Raw genomic sequence first — 19000 nt, 5'->3', positions numbered from 1 at the left:
CCCTACACCCAAAGGGAACCCCAGAGCTTGGTGACCTTTGACCTGCAGACAGAAACACTCGGCAGACTTGTGTCTTTCCAGCATTTATTAAATTACGAAGGTTATGAACTCGTCTCATGACTGTTAATGTTGTTACTGGATCACCAGCCAATCAGCTCACAGAGGGCGGGGCTTGGTCTGGAAGAGTCTCTGATTGGCTGAGAGCTGCCAGCAGTCACTGGTTCCTCTGGCCCAACAGGCGCTGGTTCTGAGTGGGTCCACGATACCAGAACCAGCTAACAGTTAAACCAGAACTGGACCTCAGCTCTGTTTTGGTTCTGTAGCTCAGATCCAGAACCAGTCCACGGCGCTGCAGCCGGGTCAGAACCAGAATCAGGAGACAAAACCAGTAAAATGAGAACGACTTCAGGTACACACAGAACCAGGCCCAAACGATTTAAAGTTCTGCAGTCTGTGCGTTTCCGTCTGGGAAGGAGCAGTTCCTCCAGTCCGGTCCGGTCCGGTTCTGGACTCTTCAGTTGTTCTCGAACAGACTCAGCAGGTCGTCGTTGTTGTTGGGCAGGTCCGGAGGTCCGAGGTAGGACAGCAGCTCGTCCGGGTTCGTCAGGTCTGGAAGCAGCTGCAGACAAACGGGTCGGAGAGCGGGTCAGGACCAGAACCAGAGTTCTGGTCTACCCTGCATTTTCTGCTAGCTGAACGTGGTTCTGATCCGACCCGGTCAGTCAAACCTTTTCCAGAGTTTTAAAAGCTCCGGTCCCGAACATTTTGGCCCGACTCGGTTCTACTCACGTCCAAAGAAGGTTCTGGAACATCTGTGGACCCGCCGAGCCCAAAAGAGCCGTCGCCTTGGAGACGAGGGTTCTGGTTGCCGCGCTGCATCATCTGACTGTTGCCATGGAGACCCTGTTGCTGCTGCTGGGAGAGAGAAGCACCATGGGAAACGGAGTCCAAACGGCCCGACACCTGAGGGAGGGACAGGAAGTCAGAACCAGAACACCGATTGGTTCTGACGGAGCAGCAGCGGTACCGGCAGAACCAGCGGTACCTGCGGGTGAGGCGGCGCCTTGTCGGGGGTCAGCAGGGCACTGGACAGGTCCGGCTGGTAGGACAGCGGCGGCGGGCCAGGGGAGGAGAAGGTCCGAACGCTGGGGGAACCGGGCCCGGCGGTGAAGGTCCGAACGCTGGGGGAACCGGGCCCGGCGGTGAAGGTCCGAACGCTGGGGGAACCGGGCCCGGCAAAGTCCGAGAAGGCGGCAGATGGAGCGGGGAAGGACGGAGCTGAGAGACGAGAGACACGGATCAGAACCCGGTCAGAACCTGAATCAGACGGGCTCATGTGACCAACCTGCTGCCGGGAAGTCCGGCGTGTTGCTGCCTCCTGGTGGCAGGGAGGGGTAGGTCATCGGCGAGGAAGAGGAGGCGGGAGGCGTGGCCATGGAGGACGAAGAGGAGGGGGCGGGGCCTAGCGATGCGATCATCTCCATGACGCTGGGCAGCAACATGTGACTCGGGCTGAGCGTCCGGCAGCGCTTCAGAACCGGACCGTCTGACTCCTCCTTCACGTGGATGTCGGGTTTCACCGGAACCGGCTTCCAGCTGCAGACCGGGTCGATGGTGATCTCCTCGTAGTCGGAGCTGAGGAAGAGGAGGAGAGAAGAAGAGTTAGGTTCTGCTGGTACCAAACCGGGCACCGGAACCAAACGCGACCCGGTACCGATGCCATCAGGACGAAGACTCACTGCTCGACGTAGATGAGGATTCCCAGCATGTACTGGTCCACTTCCAGTCCCTCCAGCAGAGCCGTTTTACTGAAATACAGACAGGGTCAGGTCGGGTCGGGTCGGGTCGGCAGAACTCTGGTCGGGTTCTGATGGACCCAGCTCCTTACTTGCACACCGGACATCTCCAGGTTCCTCTCTCACAGTTGAGTTGCAGGTACGACTCCAGGTCGAAGCACTGCGGAGACAAACAGCAGCAGGGTGGGCACGCGATGACATCACAGCACAGCCAGAGTTCTGATTGGCTGCCGCCCTCACCTGTATGTGTCGGCAGTCGTGGCCCCTGGCGGGCAGCTGGATCCGTCTGAAGGTGATGGGACATTTCAGCGACACCTTGATGGCCGTCTGCTCCACGCCGTCCTCTCCGTTCAACCCAGGGGTCCCGGGAATCGAACCGCTGCTGAAGTTCCTTTTAACTGAAAGAACAGGGTCAGAGGTCAGAGGTCGGGGGGATACAGAGGATCCCAGCAATGAAGGAGAACTCACTCTTGGTGACGCAGTGCTCAGCAGGCAGCAGCCGCTTCTTCATCAGGCCCTGCAGGACGGACCGGACGGTGGGACGGTGGACCAGCTGGAGGACGAACAGGTGGGACTGGGGACAGAGAGGGCCGTTAGCTTGGGGGCCGTTAGCCTGGGGGCAGTTAGCCGTTAGCTTGGGGGCCGTTAGCCTGGGGGCCGTTAGCAGTTAGCTTGGGGGCCGTTAGCCGTTAGCCTGGGGGCCGTTAGCCGTTAGCTTGGGGGCCGTTAGCCGTTAGCCTGGGGGCCGTTAGCAGTTAGCTTGGGGGCCGTTAGCCGTTAGCCTGGGGGGCCGTTAGCCGTTAGCTTGGGAGCCGTTAGCCTGGGGGGCCGTTAGCCGTTAGCTTGGGGGCCGTTAGCCGTTAGCTTGGGAGCCGTTAGCTTGGGGGTCGTTAGCCGTTAGTCTGGGAGCCGTTAGCCTGGGGGCCGTTAGCCATTAGCCTGGGGGCCGTTAGGCTGGGGGCCGTTAGCCATTAGCCTGGGGGCCGTTAGCCATTAGCCTGGGGTTCACAAGTAATTAGCTATTAAAAAGTAGCTGCTATTATTTTTTCTCTTTAACTGATTTTTGTTTCCATTTCTGTCATTTTTAATTCGTTTGTAATAAATGTGCTAACAGGAAGTAGCATCATAAAACACTGGTGGTTTAGAAAGGTTTAACCCATCAAGTCATTGATTGGCTGTTATTGATCGAGTCATTGATTGGCTGTTATTGATCGAGTCGTGGATTGGCTGTTATTGATCTTACGCAGCAGCAGGCCGTGACGGTAATCTGGATTGTGTTCCGGCCCGGCTGGCAGACGTGCTTCAAGTACAGCGGCTTATGGGACGTCTTGTTGTCTCCTCGCTTGATGGTGAGCGGCGTGGCGTTGACGCTGACCTGAGGGACGGAGACAGCGTTAACCTTTGACCTGCGGCGCCGGGTCCAGACGGAGGGCAGGACCGGCAGTGGGGTCGGACCTGGACGGAGGCGGGCCAGTTGGTGTTCATCTGTCGGTCCTCGTGATGGTAACACTTGAACTGGAGCTCCAGGTCGGGCCTGGAGACAGAACCGGGTCAAAGTTTGGCCAGACCCGGGTCAGAACCGGGCCAGAACCAGGCGTTACCTCATGATGAGCGTCTTGTAGACGGACTCGCGTAGCTGGAACACGTGGTTGCTGACGGCCAGGTTGTGCTCCAGCCGGAACGGCTCCAGAACCACGCCGTCCCGCACCGGAAAGGTCAGCCGAAGGTCGTCGCTAGGGTTACCTACCGGCAGGAAGTCACACATCTCAGCACTTCCTGTGACATCACAGTCATTCAGGACGAACCGATCGGCTGATCTATGAGTCTACCTGCAGGGGGCGCTAGGGCCGCCATGTTGGGCTTGATGTCCGGCAGGAAGGAAGACGCCATCGGCTTCACCTCGGTGTTGCCGGGCGACATGTATGGCGGAGCCAGGGAGCTGCCAGGTGTGATGGGCGGGGTCGGGTTTCCGGGGACGGGAGAGGACGGGTAACCGGGTAACCCTCGGCCCGGCTGGGGAGAAAGAACAGTTCACTTAGAGCGGATCAGTTCACTTAGAGCGGATCAGTTCACTTAGAGCGGATCAGTTCACTTAGAGCGGATCAGTTCACTTAGAGCGGATTCAGCCTGGACTGCATCGCGTCCTGTTCCTCTAAAACCCGGACCGGATTGGTCGGCTCTGTGGTTCTGTTTTAACTTGGATCAGATCTGTTGCTATGGAAGCCAGTCCCTAGTTGACTGTTTCTGGGTAAATGTCCCAGTTTCAGGGATTAATCCAAATTTTATCAAGGATAATTTGTTTTGCTCGGTCCTCTGAGCTCATTCAAGGCAGTAAATGTCTGGATTTTTGCTTCTCTCCACAGGGCCGGTCCAAGCCTCCATGGGGCCCTCAGCCAAATGAGGTTTTGGGCCCTCAGGTTCTGCTAACAATGTGGACCGGCTGCAACCAGCAGTCTGATCATTAGATCCTTCAAACACCTGCTATGAACTGATTGCATCTCTGGCTGTTTACATTATATACATGTACAATAGATTATTGACCATCTGATTTATGGACCAGTTGATTTCTGGGAGCCGATTTCCTTCATTTTGGGGCATCGTGATCGGCCGATACTGACGTGAAGCTGATCTGATGTCCATCATGATGTCCATCATCTCTGTCCTTCTGCAGAGACAGTTGGACTGACAGACCAGGCCAGTCTCAACATTTACAGCTAATATTCACTGTTAGCAACTCAGAGACTTTGCTGCTACATTCAGAAACATTTCAGACTCAATAAATTCATATGAGCCAAAATCAGCAGGTCAAAGGTCAGAACCAGGAATCGGCCAGAAAACTGCAATCGCTGCAGAAACACATTCATCACATTCAATTCATTTCTCTTCAGCTCCAATAGCTAAAATCTAATTTATACCAGGGGAGTCCGAGTCTCCAAATCACTAAACACAGTGAAATCTTCGTCCTCAGTGTCTCTTGTAAATAACTGTGAGCTCAGTGAATGTAGCTGCTGCTCCAGAGGTAGAACAGGCCCAGAGCGCCCTCTTGTGGCTTACTGTGAAAATAACATGATATCATGATGTGTTCATTTCCACACATAAATCCCACCGGCGGCCAAACTACGAAAAAAACTGCCACTCATAGTCCAGAAAATACGGTAATTAAAATAAAGACGCTAAAGTCCTGAGTTTTATAACAGAGAGATTCACTGATTCAGTTTTAGCTGTTTCACTAAAAACGTCCAGGACCAGAACCAGAACCAGAACAGTATGGTTCAGTTTAAAGCGTCTCACCCCTGCCTGCTGGTTGAAGGCGTTGTAGCCGCCTGCGGCGCCCCCTGCTGGCCCAGCGTTCAGGTTCCCAGTCTGGCTGTTGAACTGGTCCTGCTGAACAGAACCCAGCGTTAGCCACGCGGTCCGGTCCGGTCCCGGCGGTTCTGATGATCAAACTAGGAGCTCACCTTGTAGAACTGGGAGTTTGGGCCTCCGGAGGGCGAGTACTGCGGGAGGGGCATCTTATAGGAGGGGGCGGAGCCTGAGCACTGGGGGGCGGAGCCTGGACCTGAGGAGGAAGACCAGCCGGTTTAACTTCTGCATTTCGGTCCAAATCGACTGGAAACGTTCTGGATGATCGGTACCTGGGTGGTACTGCATGTTGGGTCCAGAGTACGGACCGGGCCCTGCGGGTCCGGCTCCACCGGAGGCCCCGGCTACTCCAGGGCCGCTCATCACGCTGATCCCGGAGGGAACACCGTACTGCTGGGACATTCCTGGGAACGACTGGGAACAGAACCGGGTCGGTTAGCCAACAGAACCAACAGAACCGGCCACCTGGTGGCTCGTCATGCAGTCTCACCTCGGAGCCATAGGGCCGCTTCAGGCCCTGCGGGGGCCGCATGTGTCCCTGCTGGGGGCCAGCGCCGTAGTTTGGGTGCTGGGGAACCCTCTGCTGGCCCGTCCCAGGGCCGTACATCGAGCCCATGGAGGGCGGGCCCCTGGTGGGGCCGCGGGGGGCCGACAGGCCCATGAACTGGCTGCTGTAGCCAGGGGCCGCCATCTGAGATGGACAGGAAACGGATTCAACCAGCAGAACCAGCAGAACCAGCAGAACCAGGTCTGGTTTTAACAGGTTTAGCTTTTTAATTGTAGTTCAGTTTTAGTTTTTTCATTCTTTGGTTCTTCTTGATCATTTTTACGTCGACTGGACTGAACAGAAGTTTCCATGTCTGGACATTTCTAAGGAGTTTTGCAGTCGCCACTTTGCGGCCTAGCGCAATCACCAGGGGGAGCAGACGGCTGATGAACCAGCAGTTTGAGATGCTGGATTCACAAACACAACGGACATCATGTCTGCAGTTCAGTGTGTTTCAGTTGTTATTTATTCCAGTTCATGAAAATGTTTTAGTTTTCTTAGCTTTGGTATCTTTGGTTCTGGTGGCCCAGAGGGCCCAGCAGGGCCCAGAGGGCCCAGAGGGCCCGCTGCGGCCCGGCTCACCTGTCCGTAGCTCATCTCCTGGTTCTGTTTCTCCTGGATGGCGGCTACAGTAGCCGTGGCGGTGGCGGTTGCCGTGGCGGCGGCTACGGCGGCGGCGGCGGCAGCCTGAGTGAACTCGGAGCCTCTGGAGCCTCCGGGGGCCGGCGGGTAACTGGGGACGACAGAACCGAAAGTGGGTTACTGCTGATCTGTGAGCAAGAATCAACCCACGGATGGATGAACGAGGGCCCACCTGGCCGAGTAGCCCCCCGGGGCTCCGCCGTACCCCCCGCCGTTCCGGCCGTACAGGTAGCCCTTCCCCGGCTCCCCGTAGCCCGGCTGGCCCAGGTAGGCGCCGGTGCCCGCCGACACGCCGGGGCCCCCGGAGCCCGGCATCATGGGGCCGCCGGGCGCGCCGGCCCCGGGGCCCATCCCGCCTCCGCCCAGGCCCTGGGGACGCAAACACGGCTCAGACCGGGCCGGTGATGTCACGTGATGTCATACGTCTGATGATGTCATACCTGGCCGGCGGGCGGGTTGGGGACGCCCCACACGGTGGTGACCACCGACAGAGACCCGGTGGGCTGGTTGGGGCCCTGCTGCCAGCCGGAGGGGTCGTAGGGGTACGACCCGTCGCTGTGGAGACGGAGAGCGCTGTCATGGCAACCACAGCGGGACACGTTGGACCGGGTCTCGGCTCGGACCGGAACCAGAACCGGACCTACCTGTGGGGGTTGGCGCCCAGGCCGCTCTTCATCTGGTTCAGAGGGTTCATGGCAGACGGAACCGGCGGCCCGATCCGGCGAACAGAACCCTGGCGCACAGAGACAGGCCGGGTTACACTCCGTTTCCCATCAGCCACCTGGGCCAGAACCAGTTCCTGCTACCAGAGAAACATTTTGAAACATTTCACTCTACAGTTAAGTTAAAATGTCACAAATCATCACAGATATATTCATTATTTATTGTTTTAATATGTTTATTTAGTATTTTGATAAAGAAAAAGACAATAACATAACAAAACTTATACAGAGAAAAATAAATAAAAGCAAACAAGAGGCATGTACACAAATTACAGCAATTATTTGAAAAAATGTACCAGTTTATATCATTTGGATTCACATTACTGGTCTTTTAATTTTGAAGTATTCAAGAATATAAGCATAGAGTTTCCCATTCAGACAGAATCTCAGTCTTTCTAACACAGAAACTTCAGAAAGGAAGTTTTTCCATAGTTGGATTGAACCATCGACTTCCTGGCCAACATTAACAGGAAGTGCAACAGGAAATGCAACAGGAAGTGCAACAGGAAGTGCACAGTCTCTCTGTGAGAGTCCAGGAGCTAATTCCTCGCCAGACTGATCACAGATATGTTTTATTAATAAACTTTAAAGAACCTGTGGTTGATGAATGTCTGAATTTACTGACTGGATCAAATTAAATAATCCATAAACTAGAATACAATGAAATTCATTGTATTCAATAAGAGAAAAGTAGTTTATTCTATAATAACAACCACTGATGATAATCTAGCAAACTGAATAAATTGTTAGGAATTATTTTTGGCTCATAAACTGAGAATAAAATATTTTAAACAGAAACTGTGTAACATTATTGGCCTAATAAATAAATAAAGTTATAAATGTTCCATTATCAACAGCCAGACATAATTCTGATTAATCTGTTTTTCCGTTATGATTTACTTTATGAAGGTTTGGAGCAACACATTTCACACTAACGGCTGGTAGAGAACAAACCGACCAATCAAAAGCTGGAAAGAGATTTACTGTCAGTTCACTAAACTTCTTTGATTTAAGATCAAATGGTGGAAACCAAACAGGAAGTAGGGCTGACCAATAAACCAATAGCAACACACATATCAATAGATCAATATCAATGAAAACGTCTGATAGAATATGTCACTGAACTCTGATCCAGAACCACACAGCATTCTGGGAGATGTAGGCAGAGAAAAAGCTTTAGCTGCTCAACCGCTCAGCGATAGCTAAGCTAGCTGGTAGCATCAACTCAGTCTGGAGAAACTATCAACACATCCTTGTTCCTGGAAGGTCACCTGACCTCCAGGTGAGACTGGAGATCAGGTGACTTCCTGTACTGGGCTGAGGCAGGAAGTAAACAATGGAGGCTCCGCCTCCAGGAAGTTTCTGATCCTTGAGTCCGCACTAAACTGGAAGGTGGAGTCGGATCAGAACCAGTGGAAGGAGTGAGACCTCCTCTTTCAGAGGATCTTTGATGGTCTCTGTCTCTGATTGGCTCTCCTGTCGATCCAGTCCAATCACCTTTAAGTTCCTCAGAGAGGTTCTGACCAGAGCAGTGACCCGTTAGAACCCGTTAGAACCGGCGCCGCCACATCACATCTGCAGCTGACTCAGCTGAGCGGACCTGAACCCGACCTGCTTCCAGTTCTGCTGCCAGCACCAAACGGGTCCACCAGAACCAAGTTTTGCTGGGTGGAACCGCAGGAAATAAAAACTAGAGTCTTCCTGGTTCTCCGGAAACAAACCAACCCTGCGGCCCGGTCCAGCTGGAGTTAAGGTCCAGACCGACCAGAACCGCTCTGACAGATCAGAACCAGTTCTCGGGCTTCCCGAGGTTCTTCTTGTCACCAGAACCAGAATTATTTCCATGAATATTCAGGGAAAAGGGTTGCAGTAAAACTCCAGCAGAACCTCTAACAGAACCTCTAACAGAACCTCCAGCAGAACCTCTAACAGAACCTCTAACAGAACCTCTAACAGAACCTCCAGCAGAACCTCCAGCAGAACCTCTAACAGAACCTCCAGCAGAACCTCTAACAGAACCTCCAACAGAACCTCTAACAGAACCTCCAGCAGAACCTCTAACAGAACCTCTAACAGAACCTCTAACAGAACCTCCAGCAAAACCTCTAACAGAACCTCTAACAGAACCTCTAACAGAACCTAACAGAACCTCTAACAGAACCTCCAGCAAAACCTCTAACAGAACCTCTAACAGAACCTCTAACAGAACCTAACAGAACCTCTAACAGAACCTCTAACAGAACCTAACAGAACCTTCAGCAGAACCTCTAACAGAACCTCCAACAGAACCTCTAACAGAACCTCTAACAGAACCTAGCAGAACCTCTAACAGAACCTCCAGCAGAACCTCTAACAGAACCTCTAACAGAACCTAACAGAACCTCCAACAGAACCTCTAACAGAACCTCTAACAGAACCTAACAGAACCTCTAACAGAACCTCTAACAGAACCTAACAGAACCTCTAACAGAACCTCTAACAGAACCTCCAACAGAACCTCTAACAGAACCTCTAACAGAACCTAACAGAACCTCTAACAGAACCTCTAACAGAACCTCCAACAGAACCTCTAACAGAACCTAGCAGAACCTCTAACAGAACCTCTAACAGAACCTCCAGCAGAACCTCTAACAGAACCTCTAACAGAACCTCTAACAGAACCTCCAGCAGAACCTCTAACAGAACCTCCAGCAGAACCTCTAACAGAACCTCTAACAGAACCTCCAGCAGAACCTCTAACAGAACCTCTAACAGAACCTCCAGCAGAACCTCTAACAGAACCTCCAGCAGAACCTCTAACAGAACCTCTAACAGAACCTCCAGCAGAACCTCTAACAGAACCTCCAGCAGAACCTCTAACAGAACCTCCAGCAGAACCTCTAACAGAACCTCCAGCAGAACCTCTAACAGAACCTCTAACAGAACCTCCAGCAGAACCTCTAACAGAACCTCCAGCAGAACCTCTAACAGAACCTCTAACAGAACCTCTAACAGAACCTCTAACAGAACCTCCAGCAGAACCTCTAACAGAACCTCCAGCAGAACCTCTAACAGAACCTCTAACAGAACCTCTAACAGAACCTCCAGCAGAACCTCTAACAGAACCTCCAACAGAACCTCTAACAGAACCTCCAGCAGAACCTCCAGCAGAACCTCTAACAGAACCTCTAACAAAACCTCCAACAGAACCTCCAGCAGAACCTCTAACAGAACCTCTAACAACCTCTAACAGAACCTCCAACAGAACCTCCAGCAGAACCTCTAACAGAACCTCCAGCAGAACCTCTAACAGAACCTCCAGCAGAACCTCCAGCAGAACCTCTAACAGAACCTCCAACAGAACCTCCAGCAGAACCTCTAACAGAACCTAACAGAACCTCCAGCAGAACCTCTAACAGAACCTCTAACAGAACCTCCAGCAGAACCTCTAACAGAACCTCCAGCAGAACCTCTAACAGAACCTCCAACAGAACCTCTAACAGAACCTCTAACAGAACCTCTAACAGAACCTCCAGCAGAACCTCTAACAGAACCTCCAACAGAACCTCTAACAGAACCTCTAACAGAACCTCTAACAACCTCCAGCAGAACCTCTAACAGAACCTCCAACAGAACCTCTAACAGAACCTCCAGCAGAACCTCCAGCAGAACCTCTAACAGAACCTCTAACAAAACCTCCAACAGAACCTCCAGCAGAACCTCTAACAGAACCTCTAACAGAACCTCTAACAGAACCTCCAACAGAACCTCCAGCAGAACCTCTAACAGAACCTCCAGCAGAACCTCTAACAGAACCTCCAGCAGAACCTCCAGCAGAACCTCTAACAGAACCTCCAACAGAACCTCCAGCAGAACCTCTAACAGAACCTAACAGAACCTCTAACAGAACCTCTAACAGAACCTCCAACAGAACCTCTAACAGAACCTCCAGCAGAACCTCCAGCAGAACCTCTAACAGAACCTCCAACAGAACCTCCAACAGAACCTCCAGCAGAACCTCTAACAGAACCTAACAGAACCTCTAACAGAACCTCTAACAGAACCTCCAACAGAACCTCTAACAGAACCTCTAACAGAACCTCCAGCAGAACCTCTAACAGAACCTCTAACAGAACCTCCAACAGAACCTCTAACAGAACCTCTAACAGAACCTAACAGAACCTCCAACAGAACCTCTAACAGAACCTCCCAGAACCTCTAACAGAACCTCCAGCAGAACCTCCAACAGAACCTCCAGCAGAACCTCTAACAGAACCTCTAACAGAACCTCTAACAGAACCTCCAGCAGAACCTCCAACAGAACCTCTAACAGAACCTCCAGCAGAACCTCTAACAGAACCTCTAACAGAACCTCCAACAGAACCTCAAACAGAACCTCTAACAGAACCTTAACAGAACCTCTAACAGAACCTAACAGAACCTCCAGCAGAACCTCTAACAGAACCTCCAGCAGAACCTCTAACAGAACCTCTAACAGAACCTCCAGCAGAACCTCTAACAGAACCTCCAACAGAACCTCTAACAGAACCTCCAACAGAACCTCTAACAGAACCTCTAACAGAACCTCCAACAGAACCTCTAACAGAACCTCTAGCAGAACCTCTAACAGAACCTCCAACAGAACCTCCAACAGAACCTCCAACAGAACCTCTAACAGAACCTCCAACAGAACCTCCAACAGAACCTCTAGCAGAACCTCTAACAGAACCTCTAGCAGAACCTCTAACAGAACCTCTAACAGAACCTCCAACAGAACCTCTAACAGAACCTCCAGCAGAACCTCTAACAGAACCTCCAACAGAACCTCCAACAGAACCTCTAACAGAACCTAACAGAACCTCTAACAGAACCTCCAGCAGAACCTCTAACAGAACCTCTAACAGAACCTCCAGCAGAACCTCCAGCAGAACCTCTAGCAGAACCTCTAACAGAACCTCCAACAGAACCTCTAACAGAACCTCCAGCAGAACCTCTAACAGAACCTCCAGCAGAACCTCTAGCAGAACCTCTAACAGAACCTCTAACAGAACCTCCAGCAGAACCTCTAACAGAACCTCTAACAGAACCTCTAACAGAACCTCTAACAGAACCTCCAGCAGAACCTCTAACAGAACCTCCAGCAGAACCTCTAACAGAACCTCTAACAGAACCTCTAACAGAACCTCTAACAGAACCTCCAGCAGAACCTCTAAACAGAACCTCCAACAGAACCTCTAACAGAGCCTCTAACAGAACCTCTAACAGAACCTCCAACAGAACCTCTAACAGAACCTCTAACAGAACCTCTAACAGAACCTCCAGCAGAACCTCTAACAGAACCTCCAACAGAACCTCTAACAGAACCTCTAACAGAACCTCTAACAGAACCTCCAGCAGAACCTCTAACAGAACCTCCAACAGAACCTCTAACAGAACCTCTAACAGAACCTCTAACAGAACCTCCAGCAGAACCTCTAACAGAACCTCCAACAGAACCTCTAACAGAACCTCCAGCAGAACCTCCAGCAGAACCTCTAACAGAACCTCTAACAGAACCTCCAACAGAACCTCCAGCAGAACCTCTAACAGAACCTCTAACAGAACCTCTAACAGAACCTCCAACAGAACCTCTAACAGAACCTCTAACAGAACCTCTAACAGAACCTCCAGCAGAACCTCTAACAGAACCTCCAACAGAACCTCTAACAGAACCTCTAACAGAACCTCTAACAGAACCTCCAGCAGAACCTCTAACAGAACCTCCAACAGAACCTCTAACAGAACCTCTAACAGAACCTCTAACAGAACCTCCAGCAGAACCTCTAACAGAACCTCCAACAGAACCTCTAACAGAACCTCCAGCAGAACCTCCAGCAGAACCTCTACAGAACCTCTAACAAAACCTCCAACAGAACCTCCAGCAGAACCTCTAACAGAACCTCTAACAGAACCTCTAACAGAACCTCCAACAGAACCTCCAGCAGAACCTCTAACAGAACCTCCAGCAGAACCTCTAACAGAACCTCCAGCAGAACCTCCAGCAGAACCTCTAACAGAACCTCCAACAGAACCTCCAACAGAACCTCTAACAGAACCTAACAGAACCTCCAGCAGAACCTCTAACAGAACCTCTAACAGAACCTCCAGCAGAACCTCTAACAGAACCTCCAACAGAACCTCTAACAGAACCTCTAACAGAACCTCTAACAGAACCTCCAGCAGAACCTCTAACAGAACCTCCAACAGAACCTCTAACAGAACCTCTAACAGAACCTAACAGAACCTCCAGCAGAACCTCTAACAGAACCTCCAACAGAACCTCTAACAGAACCTCCAGCAGAACCTCCAGCAGAACCTCTAACAGAACCTCTAACAGAACCTCCAACAGAACCTCCAGCAGAACCTCTAACAGAACCTCTAACAGAACCTCTAACAGAACCTCCAACAGAACCTCCAGCAGAACCTCTAACAGAACCTCCAGCAGAACCTCTAACAGAACCTCCAGCAGAACCTCCAGCAGAACCTCTAAGAACCTCCAACAGAACCTCCAGCAGAACCTCTAACAGAACCTAACAGAACCTCTAACAGAACCTCTAACAGAACCTCCAACAGAACCTCTAACAGAACCTCCAGCAGAACCTCCAGCAGAACCTCTAACAGAACCTCCAACAGAACCTCCAACAGAAACTCCAGCAGAACCTCTAACAGAACCTAACAGAACCTCTAACAGAACCTCTAACAGAACCTCCAACAGAACCTCTAACAGAACCTCTAACAGAACCTCCAGCAGAACCTCTAACAGAACCTCTAACAGAACCTCCAACAGAACCTCTAACAGAACCTCTAACAGAACCTAACAGAACCTCCAACAGAACCTCTAACAGAACCTCCACCAGAACCTCTAACAGAACCTCCAGCAGAACCTCCAACAGAACCTCCAGCAGAACCTCTAACAGAACCTCTAACAGAACCTCTAACAGAACCTCCAGCAGAACCTCCAACAGAACCTCTAACAGAACCTCCAGCAGAACCTCTAACAGAACCTCTAACAGAACCTCCAACAAAACCTCAAACAGAACCTCTAACAGAACCTCTAACAGAACCTCTAACAGAACCTAACAGAACCTCCAGCAGAACTCTAACAGAACCTCCAGCAGAACCTCTAACAGAACCTCTAACAGAACCTCCAGCAGAACCTCTAACAGAACCTCCAACAGAACCTCTAACAGAACCTCCAACAGAACCTCTAACAGAACCTCTAACAGAACCTCCAACAGAACCTCCAGCAGAACCTCCAGCAGAACCTCTAACAGAACCTCCAGCAGAACCTCTAACAGAACCTCTAACAGAACCTCCAACAGAACCTCCAACAGAACCTCTAACAGAACCTCCAACAGAACCTCCAACAGAACCTCCAGCAGAACCTCTAACAGAACCTCCAGCAGAACCTCTAACAGAACCTCTAACAGAACCTCCAGCAGAACCTCCAGCAGAACCTCTAACAGAACCTCCAACAGAACCTCCAGCAGAACCTCTAACAGAACCTCCAGCAGAACCTCTAACAGAACCTCTAACAGAACCTCCAACAGAACCTCCAACAGAACCTCTAACAGAACCTCCAACAGAACCTCCAACAGAACCTCTAGCAGAACCTCTAACAGAACCTCTAGCAGAACCTCTAACAGAACCTCTAACAGAACCTCCAACAGAACCTCTAACAGAACCTCCAACAGAACCTAACAGAACCTCCAACAGAACCTCCAACAGAACCTCTAACAGAACCTAACAGAACCTCTAACAGAACCTCCAGCAGAACCTCTAACAGAACCTCTAACAGAACCTCCAGCAGAACCTCCAGCAGAACCTCTAGCAGAACCTCTAACAGAACCTCCAACAGAACCTCTAACAGAACCTCCAGCAGAACCTCTAACAGAACCTCCAGCAGAACCTCTAGCAGAACCTCTAACAGAACCTCCAACAGAACCTCTAACAGAACCTCCAGCAGAACCTCTAACAGAACCTCTAACAGAACCTAACAGAACCTCCAGCAGAACCTCTAACAGAACCTCCAGCAGAACCTCTAACAGAACCTCTAACAGAACCTCCAGCAGAACCTCTAACAGAACCTCTAACAGAACCTCCAGCAGAACCTCTAACAGAACCTCTAACAGAACCTCCAGCAGAACCTCTAACAGAACCTCTAACAGAACCTCCAGCAGAACCTCTAACAGAACCTCCAACAGAACCTCTAACAGAACCTCCAACAGAACTTCTAACAGAACCTCTAACAGAACCTCAAGCAGAACCTCTAACAGAACCTCTAACAGAACCTCCAGCAGAACCTCTAACAGAACCTCCAGCAGAACCTCTAACAGAACCTCTAACAGAACCTCCAACAGAACCTCCAACAGAACCTCCAGCAGAACCTCTAACAGAACCTCCAACAGAACCTCCAACAGAACCTCCAGCAGAACCTCTAACAGAACCTCCAACAGAACCTCTAACAGAACCTCCAGCAGAACCTCTAACAGAACCTCTAACAGAACCTCCAGCAGAACCTCTAACAGAACCTCCAGCAGAACCTCTAACAGAACCTCCAACAGAACCTCTAACAGAACCTCCAACAGAACCTCTAACAGAACCTCTAACAGAACCTCTAACAGAACCTCTAACAGAACCTCCAACAGAACCTCTAACAGAACCTCCAGCAGAACCTCTAACAGAACCTCTAACAGAACCTCTAACAGAACCTCCAACAGAACCTCCAACAGAACCTCCAGCAGAACCTCCAACAGAACCTCTAACAGAACCTCCAACAGAACCTCTAACAGAACCTCTAACAGAACCTCTAACAGAACCTCTAACAGAACCTCCAACAGAACCTCTAACAGAACCTCCAGCAGAACCTCTAACAGAACCTCTAACAGAACCTCTAACAGAACCTCCAACAGAACCTCCAACAGAACCTCCAGCAGAACCTCTAACAGAACCTCCAACAGAACCTCCAACAGAACCTCCAGCAGAACCTCTAACAGAACCTCCAACAGAACCTCTAACAGAACCTCCAACAGAACCTCCAACAGAACCTCCAGCAGAACCTCTAACAGAACCTCCAGCAGAACCTCCAACAGAACCTCCAACAGAACCTCTAACAGAACCTCTAACAGAACCTCCAGCAGAACCTCCAGCAGAACCTCTAACAGAACCTCCAACAGAACCTCTAACAGAACCTCTAACAGAACCTCTAACAGAACCTCCAACAGAACCTCCAGCAGAACCTCTAACAGAACCTCTAACAGAACCTCCAACAGAACCTCTAACAGAACCTCTAACAGAACCTCCAGCAAAACCTCTAACAGAACCTCTAACAGAACCTCTAACAGAACCTCTAACAGAACCTCCAACAGAACCTCTAACAGAACCTCTAACAGAACCTCTAACAGAACCTCCAGCAGAACCTCCAACAGAACCTCCAGCAGAACCTCTAACAGAACCTCTAACAGAACCTCTAACAGAACCTCTAACAGAACCTCTAACAGAACCTCCAGCAAAACCTCTAACAGAACCTCTAACAGAACCTCTAACAGAACCTCTAACAGAACCTCTAACAGAACCTCCAGCAGAACCTCTAACAGAACCTCCAGCAGAACCTCTAACAGAACCTCTAACAGAACCTCTAACAGAACCTCTAACAGAACCTCCAGCAGAACCTCTAACAGAACCTCCAGCAGAACCTCTAACAGAACCTCTAACAGAACCTCTAACAGAACCTCCAACAGAACCTCCTGACCCGTGTTCGCTGAGGCCTCATCAGAACCTGCTCAGTACTGGAACAGAACCTTCAGCAGGTCCAACAGAACCTCAGAACCGGACCATCCACTCTGACCAGAACCATAGGAAGGTTCCCATAGCAACCGGGAGAAGCTGCAGGAATAACCATCGGTCCTCAGCTGGTTTCCATGGCGACGGGTTTCCTACTGGGCTCAACGTGTTTGACTGCAAAGGTCAGAGGTCAATATTATTCCGTGAAACAGAAGGGAAATCTTGTATCTCGCGTGGCTGTTTCACCAGGTAATAAAAGCTGATTTCAATTTATTTCTGCTCCGCCTCTGGACGGGTTTTAAACCAACAACCCGACCGCCAGCTGAACGTGACGCATTAATTTTATGAGTAACAGCCGTTTAATTAACCATGAAAACAGAAAAGTGTCCAAAGCGGCCTCGTCTCTCCGCCTCCGGCTCCCCCAGGAACAATGACGGCCACCGGGGACATTTTGAGGGAAGCTAGGGCTAGCATGCTAACATTAGCTTTAGCATGCTAACAGAAAAACAACAACAACCGGAAGTTCAGGGCCGATAAATGTGACATGAAATTATGTGGTTCAAATATCCACATCTAACATCTGTTTATGCGTTCAACCTGACATGTTATACATGAAATTATTGTATTTTACATGTAGCATGCTAGCCTAGCTAGCGGTGACAATGGAATGCTAGCAGGTTAGCAGCAGTAGATTGTCCAGCAGCTGATGGTCTCCCAGTCAGTTTCCATCAAGCAGAGTCCACCGGACACACACACACACACACACACACACACACACACACACACACACACACACACACACACACACACAGGAGCCAGCAGACCTCCTGTCACGCAGCGGACATACCTCCTTTAATTCCCCGGTGTCCGAGCCGTGCTCCGAGGCTCCGCAGTCTGAGCTCCGCGGGGCCTCCGAGGCATCAAGAACCGAGAGCCCGACGAGCCTTCACGGTCCCACCGGCTGAAGACGCGGTTCGACCTGAAACATCCAAAAATGTTCAGACAATAGATCCGGCAGAGATCCGGGATCGAGAGATTCACACTGCTTCTAGCCGGTTTCTGCGGCTGATAATCCGGCCTCAGAAGGAACCGCAATCCGCTGGAACTCCGGCAGAGTTCACAGACATCCAGAGAAACAAACCGGAACAACGAGGGTTAACCACAGAGCGGAGGTTAGCAGCGGCTAGTGTTTCCTTCTGCGCTTCACTGCGCACGGTGAGGTTCGCCCCCAAGCCTTTTGCTGGAGGACGATCCGGTCAGAAGCCACAGGGGCGGAGTTCCTCTGGTTTGACATGAGGACGGTGAATCAGAGAAGTAACCGGCGTCCTTTAACCTCCTGCTAACCGGATGTTGTTCAGCAGGTTCAGTCAGTTTACAACATGATTCATTCAGGAATCAGAGCAGAGTCCAAACCCCGCCCACCAGGCGCACCGCCTGCCGCGCCAGGATGTAAATGGAGCAGTCACTAAATCTGGTTTAAAGGACATTTGTTTTCTGTGACGCAATACAAAAATTTAAAAAAGTATAGCACTTATTAATTTAAACTTTTATTCAAAAAAGTTGTGTTTCTAGATATAAAATATTTTTCATTCCAATCAGGCAGGACTCTGAAAACAATCCAAGCTGTTTGTTGCAACATTTACAGTTTAAATGGTCAACACGGGGCTGCACAGTGGTGCAGTAGGAAGCACTGCTACCTCGCAGCAAGAATGGGTTCGATTCCCGGCCCGGGATCTTTCTGTCTCCATGTTCTCCCTGTGCATGCTGGGTTCTGTCCGGGTTCCTCGCACAGCCCAGAATCATGGCTGTCAGGTTGTTTTACTGTCTGTCTCTTTGTTGCCCTGCAATAGACTGACCCGTCCAGGTGACCCCGACCGAAACGTTTGCTGGAGAGGCAGCAGCACCTCTGACCCCACCAGGGTGGAAAGAAAATGGATGGTCAATCAGCAAGTTGTCAATAAAATATTTCCTGAAATATGGAGATAATGATGCGTTCATCCCGAACTCTCATCCGGGTCTCTAATGCTTCCTGCTGAAAATTTCCCTCTCAGTTTGTGATTTTATGTTAAAAGTTCTTTATAGATTAAAATGATCAACATAATTTGATGCTTTGATGTTTTATTTTGTCT

At 50.4% G+C, this 19000-nt stretch overlaps 1 protein-coding gene across 3 annotated transcripts; it reads right to left on the bottom strand.

Annotated features, from left to right (window-relative positions):
• Window positions 1–67: 67 nt before the first annotated feature.
• On the bottom strand, window positions 68–18205 carry LOC129365804 (zinc finger MIZ domain-containing protein 2-like). Of its 3 annotated transcripts, none has more exons than XM_055039292.1 (21): window positions 17719–18205; window positions 6993–7150; window positions 6789–6903; window positions 6521–6717; window positions 6289–6439; window positions 5650–5850; window positions 5432–5573; window positions 5255–5355; window positions 5088–5180; window positions 3626–3809; window positions 3398–3539; window positions 3252–3330; window positions 3040–3171; window positions 2265–2370; window positions 2037–2194; window positions 1889–1956; window positions 1740–1808; window positions 1346–1635; window positions 1046–1278; window positions 790–963; window positions 68–619 (listed from the first exon to the last, which is right to left on the bottom strand). In XM_055039292.1, the coding sequence occupies exons 2-21, from the start codon at window positions 7040–7042 to the stop codon at window positions 515–517; spliced, it is 2790 nt and encodes a 929-aa protein (XP_054895267.1). In that variant the 5' UTR covers window positions 7043–7150; window positions 17719–18205; the 3' UTR covers window positions 68–514. The 3 variants fall into 3 exon arrangements, with proteins under 3 accessions (XP_054895267.1, XP_054895266.1, XP_054895268.1); XM_055039291.1 differs by having other exon boundaries at window positions 6993–7081; XM_055039293.1 differs by having other exon boundaries at window positions 5088–5177; window positions 6993–7081.
• Between the last annotated feature and the right edge of the window lie 795 nt (window positions 18206–19000).

This window comes from Poeciliopsis prolifica, unplaced genomic scaffold (assembly GCF_027474105.1).
Source record: "Poeciliopsis prolifica strain line A6 unplaced genomic scaffold, Auburn_PproV2 SCAFFOLD014, whole genome shotgun sequence".
Lineage (NCBI taxonomy): Eukaryota > Metazoa > Chordata > Actinopteri > Cyprinodontiformes > Poeciliidae > Poeciliopsis > Poeciliopsis prolifica.
Note: the sequence above shows the minus strand (reverse complement) of the source record. Positions and strands in the feature narration are given on the sequence as shown.